Source organism: Erpetoichthys calabaricus, chromosome 2 (genome assembly GCF_900747795.2).
Source record: "Erpetoichthys calabaricus chromosome 2, fErpCal1.3, whole genome shotgun sequence".
Lineage (NCBI taxonomy): Eukaryota > Metazoa > Chordata > Cladistia > Polypteriformes > Polypteridae > Erpetoichthys > Erpetoichthys calabaricus.
Window position 1 is genome coordinate 68013057 of NC_041395.2, and position 18835 is coordinate 68031891.

The following is an 18835-nucleotide window of genomic DNA, read 5'->3' on the forward strand; positions in this document are numbered from 1 at the left end:
TGTTGGCTGGGATTGGCTCCAGCAGACCCCCGTGACCCTGTGTTCGGATTCAGCGGGTTGGGAAATGGATGGATGGATTTTTCCACTTTTGTCCATATACCATGTTTTAGTGTGAATTCTACATACAGCTGTTATACATGAGACCCCAGGTCACCGTCAGTGTTGAGTATGTGAGATATTTCTGGGTACTCCGGTCTACAGTCACATCCCAAAGATATTCTTAATAGGGTAAATGGCATGGTTGCATTGATTGTGTTCATTACTATATCCTGCAATAGAATAGTATCCAAAATGGTGGTTTCTTGCTGTGTGTTGAGGGCTGACAGTCTAATTTCTTGCTCTTCACAATGAGAAAACTGGATTCAGAAATGTAATTAACTTTACTGATTTTGTAAGGTATTTAGATTTTTAAGAATATTTTGTGTGTTTGTCTCCTACTGAGCATGCTACTATCTTTAAATGTGTACTTTGTCCTATATGATGTTAAAATTTTTCCGCATTATATATTATGGAATTATATTAATCTTTCAAATCTGTTCATGTATGTAATCCACTAAGCGTTCTGTATTTATGTCACTTGTTTGCCACTTGTTTTACAAATTATTCTTGCAACTGACTTTGCAAAAAATAATAACATTGCATGTCCTGAGATGCGACTATTGTGCAGGCACACATCGCAATAACGATGCTGAAGTGATATATTGTGCAGTCCTAATATCAATCAAACCATATGATGATATGGCAGACCCCCTAAAAAAGTCACAGTGGGTGCAACTGGGGAATTAGTCATTTAATTATGGGTTGGATTAAAATGAGAGTCTCAGACAGCAATCAACAGAAACTGGCAGGAAATGAGTGCTTTCCCTTAAGTTGACAGATGGCAAAAAGAAAACCTTATTAGTTATACATAAGGTATCACTGTCAATTGTGGGCATTCCCACAGTAGCCTTTGAATACAGTCAGAGGTCCAGTCTTTTTAAAGTTTTCTGTTGTAGTGAAAGTAATGGTTCACAGAAAACACCTTAATTTGGTATAAATGACTACTCCTTGGATGTGTGAATGCACTCAACAGGAATTGTACAAATGCTGATTATAGTTCTACAATAGGTTTGTTAACACTAGAATCCCTGAAGCCTATGAAAAAAGCCGTAGGGCCGGGCCACCTTAAATTCTTTTGCGTCTTTGTTTTGAAAATGTGTCAATTAGAAACTGCAGCAGGCAGCTTGCTCACTCGTCCCTCACCGAGGCAGCTGAAGTCAAGTCAGACGCTGAAGTCTTTTTATCTAGGAATTAGGTGTTTGGAATTGTATAGGGTAAATAATATATTGTTATTTGGAATACATACATTTCATGTATGCTCCGTGTCTAAAATGATCTGGGTAAATGTAGGATGACAGGAAACATGAGGCAAGAATTGTTGAACATATAACTAAAACAGAAACATTTTTCATGTTATAATAGTAATTGACAAAATGCTGACATGAAGTGTATAATGAGTGAAGACTGAAGTCTAAATATCAAACACTTTCACAAAAGGTATAACAAATCAAGTGTACCTTTATTCAACAATATAACCAAAAAAAAAATTATTCAATTTGCATGTTGCTGTCAATATGTAAAAACTGAAGCCCAAATATCAGTTGAATGGCTGGCTTAGAGGTAAGAATGGTTGCTTCTAAATCAAGAGGTCGATCCTGGTTCGAACCCAGGTCTTCCCTGCATTTACTGTTTTGAGTAGTGAGCTGCTATTATTATTATTACATAATAAAACATACATTTGATTTGAGTCTGTACCAGCAAGTGTAAAGTTTAAAGTGTAAAATAATGATTTTTTTATAAGAAAAATAAAAGTAGCCATTTATTTTGTCTCATCAATAGGAGATAAATAGAAAATTAAGAAGTGTATAGATTCAATTTACTTTCTTTTTAAGAAAATTGCCAAAATATAACTAGTAAGCAATACATTGATCCAAGCAAAAGAAAACATGTTTCATGTAAATTAGTGATACTTAATACCCCCTTGTACATAAAGATTGCATAATGGCAGTGATGCAACAGAAGTGGTGCATGTCACCAGCTACACAGAATTAAGGATTTAAGAAATTAAGGGAAAATCACAACTTTGGAGTAAGAATGGAGAAGCTTTGTTCAATCTTGGCATGTCTAAAAAGAGAAGGTCAACAGACAGGCGTAACGGAGACTACTTGAAGGGACAGTCCTTCACCTTCTTCTCTTAAGTTTCTTTCCAATTTTTTTTTTTTTTTTTAAAACCAGATATTTCACCATGATCACAAATGGGACCCAGAAATTATACTAAGTTAGATAAGCTTTTCTCTAGTTTAGTCCTGGGGCCCACTGTAGCTATACATTTTTGTTCTAAACAGTTTCACAATCAATGAGTCATTTTTCCTCTAACTGATCTTATTGTTGCTTTCTTATTCTGAATTCAGAAAGGCAGAGAAGTTTGAGAGTAGGAAATTTAGAAAATGTTTTCTGCCAGAGTTTTAAGCGCTTAACTGTTTTTTTGTGTGTATCATTTTCCTAATAATTCACCTTTTTTCTGTGGAGTTTGCTCCCTCAATTTTAATTTAACAATGACAATTAATGAACTTGATTCTTTAACTGAGCACGAGGCAGGAACAATCCATGAACGTAGCGCCAGCGGCTCGCTAGCGCTGAGGCAACGTGTAGTTAAAGTTTTCTCTGTATAATAAACACATTTTGCTGCATTTCATCATAAAAATTATATTGTCATCATATGTAAATACGCGCTTTATAAAGTGGCTCAGGTTGTGCAATATTAGAACTGTATCACAAGTTTACAGTAAGGTAATTTTACTTATAAGTACAAACAGTTCTGCCAGGAGCACTTGATGGACTGACTGAGTGCATTTAGACTTCTTGGGATGAAACTGTTTCTGAATTGCGAGGTCAGTACAGAAAAGGCTCTGAGGCGTTTGTCATATGAGAGCAGTTCAATAGACATCATGGCTGAGGCAGCGTGTGCTTGATGCTGTATACCGATAATTCTCTTTCCGATCAGCTGCTGTACAGCTATGATTCACACTGAGATACAGTGATATACTCTGAGTAGTGCAGTGAGAGTAATATGGAAAAAGATGACCCGATATGGCAACACCTAACAGGAGCAGCTGCAAGAGGAAGAAGGTGCAGCAAGAGTAACAACGCTAAAGCAGTTATGGTATTTGGAATAGTTTGACCATTCTGTGGATCATTATATTGTTACAGGTTAATTACAATCAGATGCATTAAACTAATAAACAATATGCGGTTAATTTCAGTGTATTTATAAAGCCGCATCAGCGAGGTGGATCTAAAAAAGAAAAGAAAAACCACACAGGAACAGTAGCACTGCTTTGACCCTGGGTGCCGCCATTCTGCAAAACCGAGTGGAGAACTTGCGTATGCCAGGGTATGAATGCGGATCTAAAAAAGAAAGGATAACCACACAGGAACAGTAGCACTGCTTTGACCCTGGGTGCCGCCATTCTGCAAAACCAAGTGGAGAACTTGCGTATGCCAGGGTATGAGGTACCGTGGAAATGTGCGCGGCTTTACGCCAAGTTTAGGTTTTATACATCGCGATTTGAGCGTGGAAACGTTCGTACGCAACATTATTGTGCGTACGCACCATTTATACATGAGGCCCCAGAACACCAGAAAAGGTGGAAGGAAAATTATTATATTGATCATAAAATTTTAACAAAACATTATTTAAAAAAATACTCCGTTATCTCCAAGTAACATATAGAAATGCTTGCTATATTTCAGTAAACCAGCTTTTTAAATTCATGAATTGACACCAAAATATACAAACTGGGAAATACCAAATTGTGTAATTAAGAGAGGAATGCAATTAAAACCAGAAGTTGGTTGAGCCAAAAAGCTGCAGTCACAGAGGTTGTTCCTAGACTGAACTTAAGATCCACTTATACTAAGATTGTCACTTTCAACTTCCTTGGTCATTTACAGCTCATTATCAATTGGCAAGAAAGTCAAATGGTGTCTTCTTGGTGGAAGTTTTTCATCTGTTCCTCCTGCACCTATGTACACTGTGTAGTGTAAATGTCATTTAGCAACCTGGTTGTTGTATATACAGTGGAACCTCGGTTCACAACCATAATTCGTTCCAAAACTCTGGTCGTAAACCGAAGCAATTTCTCCCATAGGATTGTATGTAAATACAATTAATCCATTCCAGACCATACGAACTGTATGTAAATATATATATTTTTTTTAAGTTTTTAAGCACAAATATAGTTAATTAAACCATAGAATGCACAGCGTAATAGTAAACTAAATGTAACAACATTGAATAACACTGGGAAAACCTTGAACAACAGAGAAAATTAACACTGCAATAGTTTGCGCTATATATAGCGCTACCAACTGCTGACTAAAAACACTTATTTTAAAGAGTTTTAAGCACAGGGAAAAAAATGAACATTTGAAAAAATCCGTAATTTAATAAACCACCAAGAAAAGTAACATTGCAACAATGCACGCTACGAACCGATCGCTGTAAACAGAAGTGAAAACAAAATCAAGCCTAGTGCATTCTTTAACTGCCTTCCTACCTTATGCGTCCAACTCTTGCGCTGCCTATGAGTGCGTCTCTCCCTCTCTCGTGTGTGTGTGTGTGTGTGTGTGTGTGCATGCATCTCTCTCTCTCTTGCTCGCTGCACAGGAAATGCACAGGGAGAGACTGAACATGTACAAACCGAAAGGGAAACTGGCTTGTTCGTATACCGAGTGTGTGGTCATAAACCAAGGCAAAAGTTTGGCAAACTTTTTGGTCATAAACCGATTTATACGTGTACCGAGACGTTCATGAACCGAGGTTCCACTGTGCAGTGCATTCCATAATGTTGCCCTTTGCCCCCTATTAATTCAGACCCATTGTGTTAATGTTAAGTTTAAGAGCCATTACTTTTGCTTTCTAAAATTGACTACAAATTACCTTCTTCCCTGTTCTGTCTTGCAGGGCATCCTTAAATTAAGTGCTTAGGTTGTGTTTAGGCTTCCAATTTGGCTTAATTTTCTCAATTACCCTTCACAGTGCATTTCACTGTCGACTTTTATCTTTCCTCATGTCCAAACCTCAGCCTATTTCACCTCCTTTACTAGATCTTTCTTTTAATTCTTAACTCATTTTCATGGTACTTGTATGTGTGAATCTGAGAGCGAATGTGCCCTGCAATGACCACGGATTCCATCCTGCCAGCTGCTTTCCAGTACACTGTACTGTGCACATCTGCTCCCACAGCCTGCATTAGGTCATCCGTTTAATGAAACAGATTTGCCATTAAAAATCAGATTATGGGGCACATTCTTCACATCTCACTCTTGCTACCACCATTAAGTCTGCAACTCAATCCATATTCAGCACATCAGTAAAATTTATATAACAACTTGATGATTACTGTATCGCTATCCAACACTCCTCATTCATTCAAAAATTTCAGTATTGTCACCTATAGACACAAGTACACTATGTAATTAATATTTAAATATTATTTGATTTGTGCTTTAATTAACTTTGTAGACTTGGATGCCTTTTTTTGCTGTATATTTACGTATTGATTTAGGCTGCATTCACTTTGTGGTTGAAAATAAAAGTGTTATGTTTATACAAGGAAAAGCAGATGCTGTAATGCTGTACACTATTTACTGTAAGAATCATTTTCAGTTGTAAGACAAGGCCTTTTTCAAGTATAAACATCCAAGGAAAAAGTTCAAAATAAGAAAGGTGTAAGTCAAGCACAAGATGTTTCATATAACCATGAACATGCTAGAATTTTCTGAGTTACAGAGGAAGCAGGCAGACATTTTGGGCATCTGTATTAACAGGCTAATTATCTTAAGCAATATCTGAAAAGATGATTAAAAAGTACAGTTGACACATTCTTCTGCTCTCTGGATGTTTATTACAATGGTTTACAAATGTTTGTCCTGTTACACAATATGCACTTAAAACTTGAAGCTAAGTGCTGTTTTTCTCTGATATTAGAGTGTCTTTTGCTGTTATTGAATTGTTTGGTAAGTGTGTGATGAAGGAATAAGCAATTAGCAAAAATATTGAGATAAAAGAACCGTTTTTTTCAGAGAACATGTGCCCTATGCAAAATAGAGACTACTGTTCTGAACCCAGTTATAGGAGGCCCATTTATTTGGAAGTAACACATCTCCAGACCTATGCCAAAGTGATATATCTTAATATGCTAAAGAATATGTGGAACTGTGACAATGGATCTCTCATGTATCCCAGACTGGGGTTGGGTGTCAGCAAGGACCTGATAGACAAACTTATAGACAGATTGATCTGTACTTGTCCCCAGGTGGAAATTTGGCTTTTTACAGATGCTTTTTAAATAGATACATAAATAGGTCGATAAGTAAGTAAATAAATAAATATACACTCACGCTTTGGTCTGAACAAAAAACAAGACTAAAAAAGAAGAAAAAAAAAAAAAACTTTGGCTGTCACAGTTACAGTGAGTGTTACCGGCCCAGCAAACCACAGTGTAGGAAATTGCAGTGGCCGTCTCAGAGTTATAAAATGTGAAGGATGTCACTTCCCACATTAAAGGAGTACAGTCTCCTATGGATAAAGCGCCTGCTCTTCCTTTTCTTACATGGATCGTCTGTGTTCTGAGACCAGTCCAACCTGTCATTAATGTGGACCACCAAGTACCTGTAAGAATGGACCACCTCTACATTCAATAGTGACCAGACATAGAGGTGCTTTGGTGTGTTGAAAGTCAAAAAATCCGTTTCTTGGTTTTGCTGATATTAAGATGCAGACAATTCTCTTTGCACCAATAAACAAAGTTCTCCACCTGACTCCTACACTCTGTCTGATCCCCTTTATTATCAATACACTCCATACTTGCAGAATGATCTGAGAATTTCTGCAAGTCACATGACCTGGTGTTATATGTGTAGTCTGGGGTGTACAGAGTAAAAAGAAAAGGAGACAGGACTATTCCATGTGGTGCTCCAGTGTTACTCACATTTGTATCAGAAACACAGTCCTTGAGTCTCACAAACTGTAGTCTGCTGGACAGACAGTCCATTATTCAGGATACCATAGGCACATCCACTTGCATGTGTCTGAGTTTACCCCATTACAGGGATGGCTGGATAGTATTGAAGGCACTGAAGAAATTAGAGAATATATACATCACAATGCTGCCAGCCTTGTCAAGGTGAGAATAAGCCTTGTGGAGCAGATAGATAATTGCATCTTCAACTCCAATCTTTGTTCAATAGTTAACAATGTAAAGGTCTGACTTATGCCTACCTAAGACACCAGTGGCAAAATTCCTACAGCTTTTTAATCCAGTGTAAGCAACAGATCCCTGCTCCCACTCTACATCAACTAAGCTTAGGTCCAGCTTCTGTTATCTGTAGTCTGTACTCCTTGCTGCTTATTGTGTGGTTTAAAACAAAGTCAAGATTGCCCTCCACTCCAAGGGGAAATCCTAGTGCTAGAACTTAACAGTGGAATACAGTCTGCAACAAAGATGGGCATCATATGATTCTAGTTTTGCTTAATGACAGTGCAAGAGCACATGCAAGAGACACCGATCATAAAGGTAATACGTTTGTTTTACTGAAAAAGAAAAGAAAAAAAAAAAAAACTTACCAGACTCCAAGCAAACATATTTTAAAATAGCAAGAAAGGATCACCCTTGAAACCTCAAAGACTACAAGAACAGTACCACCATTGTGAGCTGCAACTAAACTAAGAGAAAATCATTTGGACAAAAAAAAAAATAAAAGTATGCTCTCCTACCATATGTGCAGTGAATATATCTCTGTGCATCCTAAAAGCTTTCAGGCAAACAATCACCAATAATTCCTGAGATGATGGGAACTGGACAAAGGCTAAGTATCAATGCTTTGTACATTAAGATCAGAGGCTGAAAATATTTACCACTTGTAACTAGCGTAAAGCCAGTGAATGTTTTTGCATACGTATTTTTTGTTGTTGGTGTTACTTACGATAAAGTAATAACTAATATGCCAGATAAATCTTTAGATTTTAAAAAGGTTTTTGTCTTCAAATTTAATAGAACAGCTAAACTCAGGAGAGCATAAACTCCTACCTTTAGACTTGGCAGTTGTCGACTCCCAACTATGGATGAACCTCAGTTTGTGTGACATGCATACACATACATAAGCTATGGGAATTGATCGCCAGCTACTTCCAGTTATTGTAAACCAGACAAAGATTTATAAATTTAACTGGATAACATACCAGAAATCTTACCACAGCATTTAAAGCCAGTCCTGAGTGAAAAATTCTTCCTTGGCTAATTCTTACGTAAGAAATAGAGTAAATTATAGGTCTGTGCTATCTTTATATGAGAAAGTTAACTGCTTTGTATTGTTTGTTTATTGTCCTGTGTCTATTTGTACAGTATAGTGCCCATTAGAAAATTTATAAACTTTGTTCATAACTAGGAAAATCATCTTTTTCTAACTCTTCCACCCCAACATCATTTCTGCTTCTTACCTGCATTAACTTTCAGGCCTTTCACCTTCATCTTAGACTTGTGCCTATTCTTTTTCTTTATTTCTACTTTCCTTTTTTGTTTTCATTATAAGAACAAGAAAATCCATAGTCATAAACTTATCTTGTTACCACCTCAGTCTTGTGCAACACTCTAAAGTCCACCACCACCTACACCTTCTTCATCTTTTCTAATACTTCTGCATCACTGCAGAAACGTAACTGCTCATTTACACATTAGTCTGACTGTTGTCTTAGTACTTGCAGTACCCAGTTATCCAACTTTTGCTGATGTGAAAAGTGTAGTGCAGTTTCTCATAATAATGTGATATACAAGGAGGAGTCAAGCTAAAGTTAGAAAATGGAATGAACTTTAACAAAACTGATAATGTCAGTTCTCATTGCACTTGTACCACCTGCCTGGAAGTGCCTGGATTCCAGCAGAATAAAAGGTTTTGTCTTGTCCTCGCAACCACTTGTCCACTGCTTTCTTTATGACATCATCTGTCTTGAATCGACAACCACCCAGATGATGTTTTTTTTTTTTAGTGGTCCAAAAGGGTGGAACTGACATGATGTGGCAACACCTCAAACTTTACTTTCTCCAGACAAGCCTTGGTGTCCTTAGCAGTATATGGGCAGGCATTGTCTTGCAGCAAAAGGCCTCCTTGAGACAGTAGTCCCCGCCGCTTGGATCAAATAGCAGGCTTCACATTGATCTCCAACAAGTCACAGTAACTTGCACTAGTGACTGTAGTACCCCTTGCCATGGAGTGTTCGACAATAACTCTGGTGCATGAGTTGTTGCAAAGACGAGACAAAACCTTTTATTCTGCTGGAATCCAGGCACTTCCAGGCAGGTGGCGCAAGTGCATTGAGAAATGACATTGAGTTTTTTTAAGGTTCGTTTCATTTTCTAATAAATCCCATTTTCTGACTTCAGCTTGACTCTCCCTCATGGCAATGTCAGCTGCACAATATGAGTGCAATTGTGATTGTAAATGACAAACTTTGTTTACTGTCGACTTTCCCACACCATCTCATATCTTAATCTCTTTTGAGATTTTTAAATATAAATGGGCATAAGTAAAGCTAGTTTGAGGTCAATTTTGAAATGAGTTTGTTTTGTTTAATGGTAATTATAATATATAGGGAGCAACATACACAATTTAAAAAAATATAGATAGATATACTTTATTAATCCATCCATCCATCCCATCCATTTTCCAACCCGCTGAATCCAAACACAGGGTCACGGGGGTCTGCCGGAGCCAATCCCAGCCAACACAGGGCACAAGGCAGGAACCAATCCTGGGCAGGGTGCCAACCCACCGCAGGACACACACAAACACACCCACACACACCAAGCACACACTAGGGCCAATTTAGAATCACCAATCCACCTAACCTGCATGTCTTTGGACTGTGGGAGGAAACCTGGGTGCCCGGAGGAAACCCACGCAGACACGGGGAGAACATGCAACTCCACGCAGGGAGGACCCGGGAAGCGAACCCAGGTCCCCAGGTCTCCCAACTGCGAGGCAGCAGCGCTACCCACTGCGCCACCTACTTTATTAATCCCAAGGGGAAATTCACATAAATATGCGCAGGTTTTAAACTTTGCCAAGAGGTAAAAGCTTTATGCTGATGTTTTGGGGATGCACGAATTGCACTATATACAGTACTGTGCAAAAGTTTTAGGCAGGTGTGAAAAATGCTGTAAACAAAGAATGCTTTCAAAAATGGAAGTGTTAATCATTTATTTTCATCAATCAACAAAATGCAGTGAATGAACAAAAGACAAATCTAAATCAAATCAATATTTGGTGTGACCACCCTTTGCCTTCAAAACAGCATCAATTCTTCTAGGTACACTCGCACACAGTTTTTGAAGGAACTTGGCTAGTAGGTTGTTCCAAACATCTTGGAGAACTAACCACAGATCTTCTGTGGATGTAGGCTTCCTCACATCCTTCTGTCTCCATGTAATCCCAGACACACTCGATGATGTTGAGATCAGGACTCTGTGGGAGCCATACCATCATTTCCAGGACTTCTTGTTCTTCTTTACACTGAAGATAGTGCTTAATGACTTTGGCTGTATTTTGGGGTCATTGACCTGCTGCAGAATAAATTTGGGGCCAATCATACACCTCCCTGATGGTATTGCATGATGGATAAGTATCTGCCAGTATTTCTCAGCATTGAGAACACCATTAATCCTGACCAAATCTCCAACTCCATTTGCAGAAATGCAGCCCCAAACGTTCAAGGAACCTCCACCATGCTTCACTGTTGCCTGCAAACACTCATTATTGTACCGCTCTCCAGCCCTTCGACGAACAAACTGCCTTCTGCTACAGCCAAATATTTCAAATTTTGACTCATCAGTCCAGAGCACCTGCTGCCATTTTTCTGCACCCCAGTGTTCCTACGTTTTCGTGCATACTTGAGTCGCTTGGCCTTGTTTCCACGTCGGAGGTATGGCTTTTTGGCTGCAACTCTTCCATGAAGACCACTTCTGGCCAGACTTCTCCGGACAGTAGATGGGTGTACCTGGGTCCCACTGGTTTATGCCAGTTCTGAGCTGATGGCACTGCTGGACATCTTCCGATTTCGAAGGGTAATAAGTTTGATGTGTCTTTCATCTGCTGCACTAAGTTTCCTTGGTCGACCACTGCGTCTACGATCCTCAACGTTGCCCGTTTCTTTGTGCTTCTTCGAAAGAGCTTGAACAGCCCATCTTGAAACCCCAGTCTGCTATGAAATCTTTGTCTGGGAGAGACCTTGCTGATGCAGTACAACTACCTTGTGTCTTGTTGCTGTGCTCAATCTTGCCATGACATGAAACTGTCTTCCACAACCTCACCTTGGTAGCAGAGTTTGGCTGTTCCTAACCCATGTTTTAAGCCTCCTACACAGCTGTTTCTGTTTCAGTTAATGACTGTGTTTCAACCTACGTGTGACATTGATGATCATTAGCACCTGTTTGGTGTAATTGGTTGATCATACACCTGACTATAATCCTACAAAATCCCTGACTTTGTGCAAGTGTACCTATAAGAATTGATGCTGGTTTGAAGGCAAAAGGTGGTAACACCAAATATTGATTTGATTTAGATTTTTCTTTTGTTTGCTCACTTTGCATTTTGTAAACTTATAACAATAAACAATCATTATTTATATTTCTGAAAGCATTCTTTGTTTACAGCATTTTTTCACACCTGCCTAAAACTTTTGCACAGTACTGTGTATATACACACACACACACACACACACATATACAGTGGAAACTCAGTTTGTGAGTAACTTGGTTTACGAGTGTTTTGCAAGACTAAAATTTTTAATAAATTTTGACTTGATAAACGAGCGAGGTCTTGCAATACGAGTAGTATGTATACGCTTTGTCTGCTGAGCATCATGTGATCACAACTGAGCTGATGGTTCTTCTCTCTCTCGCTGCGGGATTGTGGGCAATCGTCTCCTATTCTCTGGAGTCGGCGTGCCTCACTCATATAGTCAACATCCGTATCAGCGTATACGGTTTACTACAGAATTGTGACTGCGTGTATGTGTGCGCGCTGTGATGTGCGAGTCCCCGTCTTGCACCATAAAACACGAAGCTGAGTCTCAGTACTTTAGCAACACCAGCTTTATAAAGCTTGGTTATAAAGCGCGGTTATTTATTGTAGCGGGATCTGCCACTCTCCTATATGCTTTGGACTGCGAGCACGTTTCTGGAACGAATTATGCTCGCAAACCGAGGTTCCACTGTATATGTTATGTTCTTGTACATTGTTTTGTTATATCTGCACATGAGAGGGACTGCTTATTGCTCATGTAACACTATTTATATAGTCTAATTAGAGGAAATAAACAGAAATTAAAAAGACGTAAATTCTAATTTTGAATCAATGCTGTAAACTTTTTTTTAATAAATGTTCTGCATTTTTGTGTATAGATGTCTATCAAACACCTTTATTCGGTTTTGTATGCAAGTAGAAAAGGGGTATTCCTGGATTGTCTTCCTACCACAATATGACAATAAACCAGCATGTGACCACTATATTCATGTTGGTGGTATCAAAGTAAAAAATCTGGTAGTTTTGGTTAATGACTTTTGGCTCTGGAACTATTTCACAATGGTAAATGTAGTCCCATGAAACAGTCATACATAAATGGATAAATCATTTGAGACTAAGCCTTTCAACCAGATCTCTGCAAACGAATATACCTTTTTCTGAGTTCTTGGAGTTTAAATTCTACTGCCCATATTTTTCTAAAAATCACTAAAAAGACTTTCCAAACCAGATTTTGTGTTGTTTTATTTTTGTTTTAATTTTTCAGCATGTTTATACTAAAAGAAAAGTGTACTCTCTATCCTCCCCCTCTCTGTCTCTACAGGCCTTTCAGGAATATTTGATACAGGCTTGCACACTACTGGCAGCAACACTACTGAAACATCAGTCATGAACTTCCTTTCTGCTATCGAATCACGCAACCCTCCAGCAGGACCAACCACAGCTTCCATACTTCCACAGTTCAGAACGACTTCATGGCAGACAGGTGAATCAAATAAATAGCTACATAAATGAAAGATGGCTGACTTACAGTATGTTGATCCCTGGCAGTTTCCAAATGTGTGCTATTACTTATGCATTGTTAATTGTTACTGATTTCTTTTAGTTAATTATCAAAGATTAGGCTCATTATTTAGTGTCAAGCTTGTTATAAACAATTTTTTTTAAAAGTCAATGATTCAGAAATCACTGAAATAAGATGTTTTGCTTTCTCTGGGTTATGTTGCTTGCATGGCCTCTAGTTTCCAGCATGGTATCAAGATTAGTAATTTACCCTTACAGCTGGTGATGACAGATTGCCCATTTTGTTGTACACTATTTCTTCTCCCAGTCTTGCAAGAGGCATTTTACGGTTTAGATCATATTGTACTTTTAAAGCATTTTAAAACCAAATTCTCACCCCATCCTACTGTGTGACCCTTCGTTACCCCACATAATGGACATATAGATAAAATAAATTTTTATCTGAAACCGCAGGCTATAGTACTGATGAAGTGTTTACCAGGGGGTTGTATGGCACTCTTCGGTTCTTGGTGTCTCAAGATGATAGCCCCATCAAATGTGGTACTGTCTTTTAGTCATATGGAGCTTTGTTATAACTTGAGTGAATTTTTTATATTGGCTTACCTTTTATTCTTCATCAACAGAAAGTTTTTTCAACCAGATGTACAAATTACTCTGTGCTGTGTTCTTTTGTAGTCAATGCTGCCACAGAGAACGGTCTCAAACAGTTATCTCCCTGCAAAGATAAAGTTAATAGTTTGGCTTTATTTCCTTGTATTTTATTTGCATATACTTTTTCACACTTATATGTTTGGCAAGAGTATAAAAGCACACACACTATGGGAATTTACAGACTATAACCAGAATTCCTTGTCCTTATGGGTAGGGGAGGAATGTGAAAATATTTCCAGATTATCATTCTAGAAGCAGAAAATACTGTGCTTTGCTGTTTAAAACTCACAGCTATCCTGCCAAAGAAACTCTGCATTGTGTTTGCTTATTTTCAATGAATAAGCACCTACTGTATAACCCAGTCATCTGACATTTGCATACATTAGCTTTTTTTCCCCAAAGTATTTTACAGGTATCAGCTTCATATTTATTTATTCTGAAAAACGATAGGTTAAGTCACTTACTTAGGGTCACAAAGTGAGTAAACAGTGAAGAGTGAACTTGCAGCCTTGTGATTATAGTCCAAATCTTGTAACCACTTGGCCATTTGCCTCTGTGGTTCCTTCTTTCTTACTCTATTGGTTTTAACCCTTGGCAGCCTGCAAATAGCATTCTTCTTAAGTATGGGCTATCTGCATACTCTAGGTCAAGGCAAGCACACACCTTTAACCTGGCTGTCACATTTGAAAATTGAGACATTACATAGAAAGTGGCTTAAATTTCTGCCATATTACTTCATATGAAGAAGAGGGTTGTCTGGATGAACAAAACAAATTATTCTAGAGAGAACAAACAAGTTGACAGGTCAAAGTTTTCCTAGCTTTTCATGTGCATCCAAACATAAACTCAGCTGCAGCTATCCTGGGTGCTGCATAGTAATTATTATTATTTTTTTAAATAAAATATATGGCTTTCGTTATAAGAGCCTACCAGGAAATAGACTTTTTTTACTGCCATTATTTGTTTTCTTCCTACCAGTAATGGTGATGGAGTGATCATGGACACACACATGAAGCAATGGCACTTAAAATAGGAAGATTTCATTCTGTGAGAGTGCTATTCCACTTTGACCAGTTTGACTCTTGTTTTTTTTTTAGTGAATTTTGCCTAGAGACTTCATCTGGCCCCATAAAGGTACAAGGAAAATAATATTGTAAAATAGATTGTGCCTATTTAACTTGCTTATGTAGTACTGTTAATTTTTAAGATCAAGTCTGGTAGAATCATTAAGCACTGTATTGTTATGAATAAGAATATTTAAAGTATTGGTCTCCACTCTACAGGCATGCATTCATCCACGGCTACAGAACTATTTGTCACTGGAGCATTGCCTGTCTCTGGGACTTTTGCCCCAACATCAGCGTTGTCTGCCTATCAGCACCCCAACACTTTCAGTACAAGGAATTTTGCCACTACTCCATCACTGACACTTCAGGATGCTGCTTTCAGCCCGACTTCAAATGGACTATTGTCTACACATGATCCTTTACTGCAAATCAAGCCACCACAAAATTCTGTCCCAACTGCTTTGGCCTTTGATCGCATAGGAAGTACTGTTCTGAGTACAAGTATACCACCACAATCATCTACATATCGTTCAGCCCAAGAATCTGCACCTCATCTTTTGCAACCCCAGTTCAGTTTGCTGCCCTCTGCACTTAGTTGCACACAGCAGGCAACCCAGCCTTATAGCACACCGGTTTTCACAGGTTCTGCAGCCTCTATTGAAAGAGCACTTCAGAGAGAATGTAGTGTTATTAAACACCATCAGCGGCCTTCCAGTACACATTCAATTCCGACTCAGTTGTCAGGTGCTCAGCATTCCTTACAGGGTTACCTAACAAGTGGAAGTGGAGTTAATTTTCAGGATACTTCAAGGCAGTCAACAATGCCTTGCAGTCCAGTAGAAGATACTACTCAGGTGAGCAATGGAGGACCACAACAAAAGACACCTCAAGCCACACTGGAACAAACTCAGGCTTATCCTTCAACTATTCCCTCTCCAAGTTATTCATCTGCTACGACCACAAAAACGAAAGACTGTTCTGGCAAACGAACTCCACGATCATCAAAAGCAACCAAATCACAAAGTGTTTCCCCAGATGTACAGCCACAAACTTATACCAGTTCTACACAGAAGCCAAGTACAGTAATAGCAAGCCAGCCAGAAGTTTATTCTTCAGCACAGCTAACTAACTTGATGTCAGAAAGCCAATCGCAAAGCTATGCTTCATCTCAAAACATAGCCACCAGTGTGAGCCATTCACAGGTCTATTCTTCCACACAGTCAGAAAAATTGCCTTCACTATATAAAACTTTGACTTCATTTTCTGGCCAGTCTGATAACCTTACCTCTGTCAGTCAATCCCTTAGTTATTCTTCCAGTCAGCAACAAGTGCTGCGTTCTGTTGGACACAATGAAAACTACACTGGTCAGACACAAAACATATGTTCAGTAAACGAGTCGCAAAGCTATACTTCCAACCACACTCAGGGTTTGCCTACTGTAAGTTATACTGCACAGTCCCAGGGCCTGTCTTCAGTCAGCCCTTCACAAAGCTATGCTTCAGGACAATCCCTCACGTTAACCTCACAGTCTATGTCCTTTTCTTTGTCTCGAGCTCAAAATCTGCCCGTTTCTAGTCCAACTCAGAATTATATTTTAATGCATAGTTCACCAACAGCGCAGAACAAAAGTGGATCATCTCCTCAGAAATATATGCCCCCTGTCCAGTCACCAACCTTTTCTTCCACATGTCATTCCCAAGCCTTGCAGAACAACCGATCTCCAGACACAAAGCCTTCATATAGTAAAAGGAAATCTGATTCTAATTTATTTGTCACATCAAAACAAGAAGATGAGGAATTTGCCATTCAAGATTTACAAGAATTACAACAAGCTTCACTTGAAGCCACAGCTCAGAGTCTTTCAGGTAGTGAAATTTCAGAACAGAATCCCATTTATGTGGTTTCAAAAGCAGATGACCGGTACAATTCACAGAGTGTGATAAGAACTAGTTCAAGACCCGAAGATCAGATTATTGGCCTTTCACTTCAGGGTTCTAAAAAGGATGAAGAAATGAGTACAGTTACCCATCATGGACAAAATGTTAGCACTGCCAATGGCAGAGTAGCTTCAGACTCAAAGAAAGTATCAAACTTAGTGCAACCCTCTCATGCTAATATAAGTGCAGAAGATTTAAAACAGCAGACTCTTTTGCATAAGGTTCAAGACACCAGGTCACAGGACAATCAGGACCAAGTGATCAACATTCAACAAGGCCAGACACCCTCTTTAAGAAATACTCAACAAATCTGTCTGCCAAGTGCTCAGGTGCTGTTAGAGCCTACACGAGATTTACAGATGGTTTTACTCCAGCCTTCTTTGCTACATTCAGGCCTTGACCAGGCCAAGATTTCACCCCAAATGCAACAGATGCAGGCACAGTTTCTACAGATGGAAGATCATATTATACAAACAAGTGGTGGTCAAAATCAACAACAGCTTCTTCCTCAAAATTCTGAAGCCTTGAAAATGGATGTGACTGAGGCTTCAAAAGCACTACAGCAGCATTTAATGGCAAAAGATAATTTTAGTCAAGCCAGTCAGCAAGAATCTAAGCTTCATTTTGCCCTTAGTTCAATCTGTTTTCCTGACTCGGTGTTGCTGGGTGATGAAAGAAGCATCTTGTCCAATGTAGATGATATTTTGGCTGCAACAGCAGCAGCCTGTGGCGTAACACCGCAGGATTTTACTAAACCCAATTCAGCAGATGGAGAGTTACAATCACTTGATACCCCTTCAGAATCAAAGTCACATTTTCAGTCTGTTGACGTCAGACATGTACCTCCTAATTTTTCCTCCTCGCACTCTCTTGTGCATGCACAGAATATGAACATGACACTTAATGGTGGACAGCTTAATATTGGTTTGCATTTAGTATCCTCTGTACAATCCAAAAATTCAGAACTTGAGCACCAGGGTCTAGACTCCTCTGAGCCTGGTTTACAGTCTGGATTGACTTCTCCAGCTCTAAACTCCAGGAATGAGATGGGAGATAAAAGTATGGGTTCATTTCAAAAGCAAAGGAGTATCAGTCAGGATTCTGAAGAGGAAACTGAGGAGACAACAAATGGTAGAACTATAAACCGAGCAAACGATACAGACTTTATTACCAGCAGAAGAAGCTTAAGTGATGAAAGTGCTGCTTCAGAAAGTGAATATACTTTGCCTAGTGATGATTATGACCCAACTGGATTGTTGAGTAAAGCAAGGCTACCTGTTAAGGCAAAATCAAAAACAGCAGCACTGCCCTGCATACAGGTTAATGTTAAAGATAAGGAAATGGCTCCAGATTTTTCTCCTGATAGTTTTTTAAAGAAAAAGTCTAAACCTAAAGGATCAATAAAACTTTTTTTGGAGGATGAAAATGGCAACCAGAAACCAGCGAAGCGTACTGGGCAAAGTAAACGGCAAAATTCCAGAGGGAGTGATGGCTCTCAGTCAGCTTCAGACAGCTGCTATGATAGTTACCAACATCAAGAAAGAATTCGGCAAAAAATAAGAGAAGTAGAAGAAAAACAGCCAGAAGTTAAAACAGGGTTCATTGGTTCATTTTTGGACTTCTTGAAGTCTGGACCTAAACAGCAGTTCTCATCTCCACCTATACGAATGCCAAATCGATCACGAAAGCCACCTATTACTTCTGTTCGTCCACTTCATCCTCCACCTACTCCTCCTGTAAAAGTCCAACATGTGTCATTACCTTTGGTGTCATCAGAAAGTATGGGTGGAAATGCAAATCATTCACGCCGACTTGAGGATGACCTGAAGAAAAATCTAGAAACTTTGCCATCATTTTCTTCTGATGAAGATGAATCAGTGGGGAAGAATCAGGATCTTCAGAAAAGCATATCTTCTGCATTATCAGTTTTAGATGAACCTGCTGAGAAAAAAAACAAAACAGGTAATTTTTTTTTTCTTTTTTCAATTTTAAATACTATGAGGTCTAGTAGTCTTTCTAATAAGAATAATTGTAAG

The 18835-nt window shown here is 38.8% G+C and overlaps 1 protein-coding gene across 1 annotated transcript in view; it reads left to right on the forward strand.

The window, feature by feature from the left end:
* The window catches only part of qser1 (glutamine and serine rich 1), a 163764-nt gene that overhangs the window by 74509 nt on the left and 70420 nt on the right, over window positions 1-18835 (forward strand). The window contains exons 3-4 of the mRNA XM_028793880.2: window positions 12944-13105; window positions 15078-18761. Of these exons, the coding sequence (XP_028649713.1) occupies window positions 12944-13105; window positions 15078-18761 (3846 nt within the window). The remainder of the gene's footprint in view (window positions 1-12943; window positions 13106-15077; window positions 18762-18835) is intronic.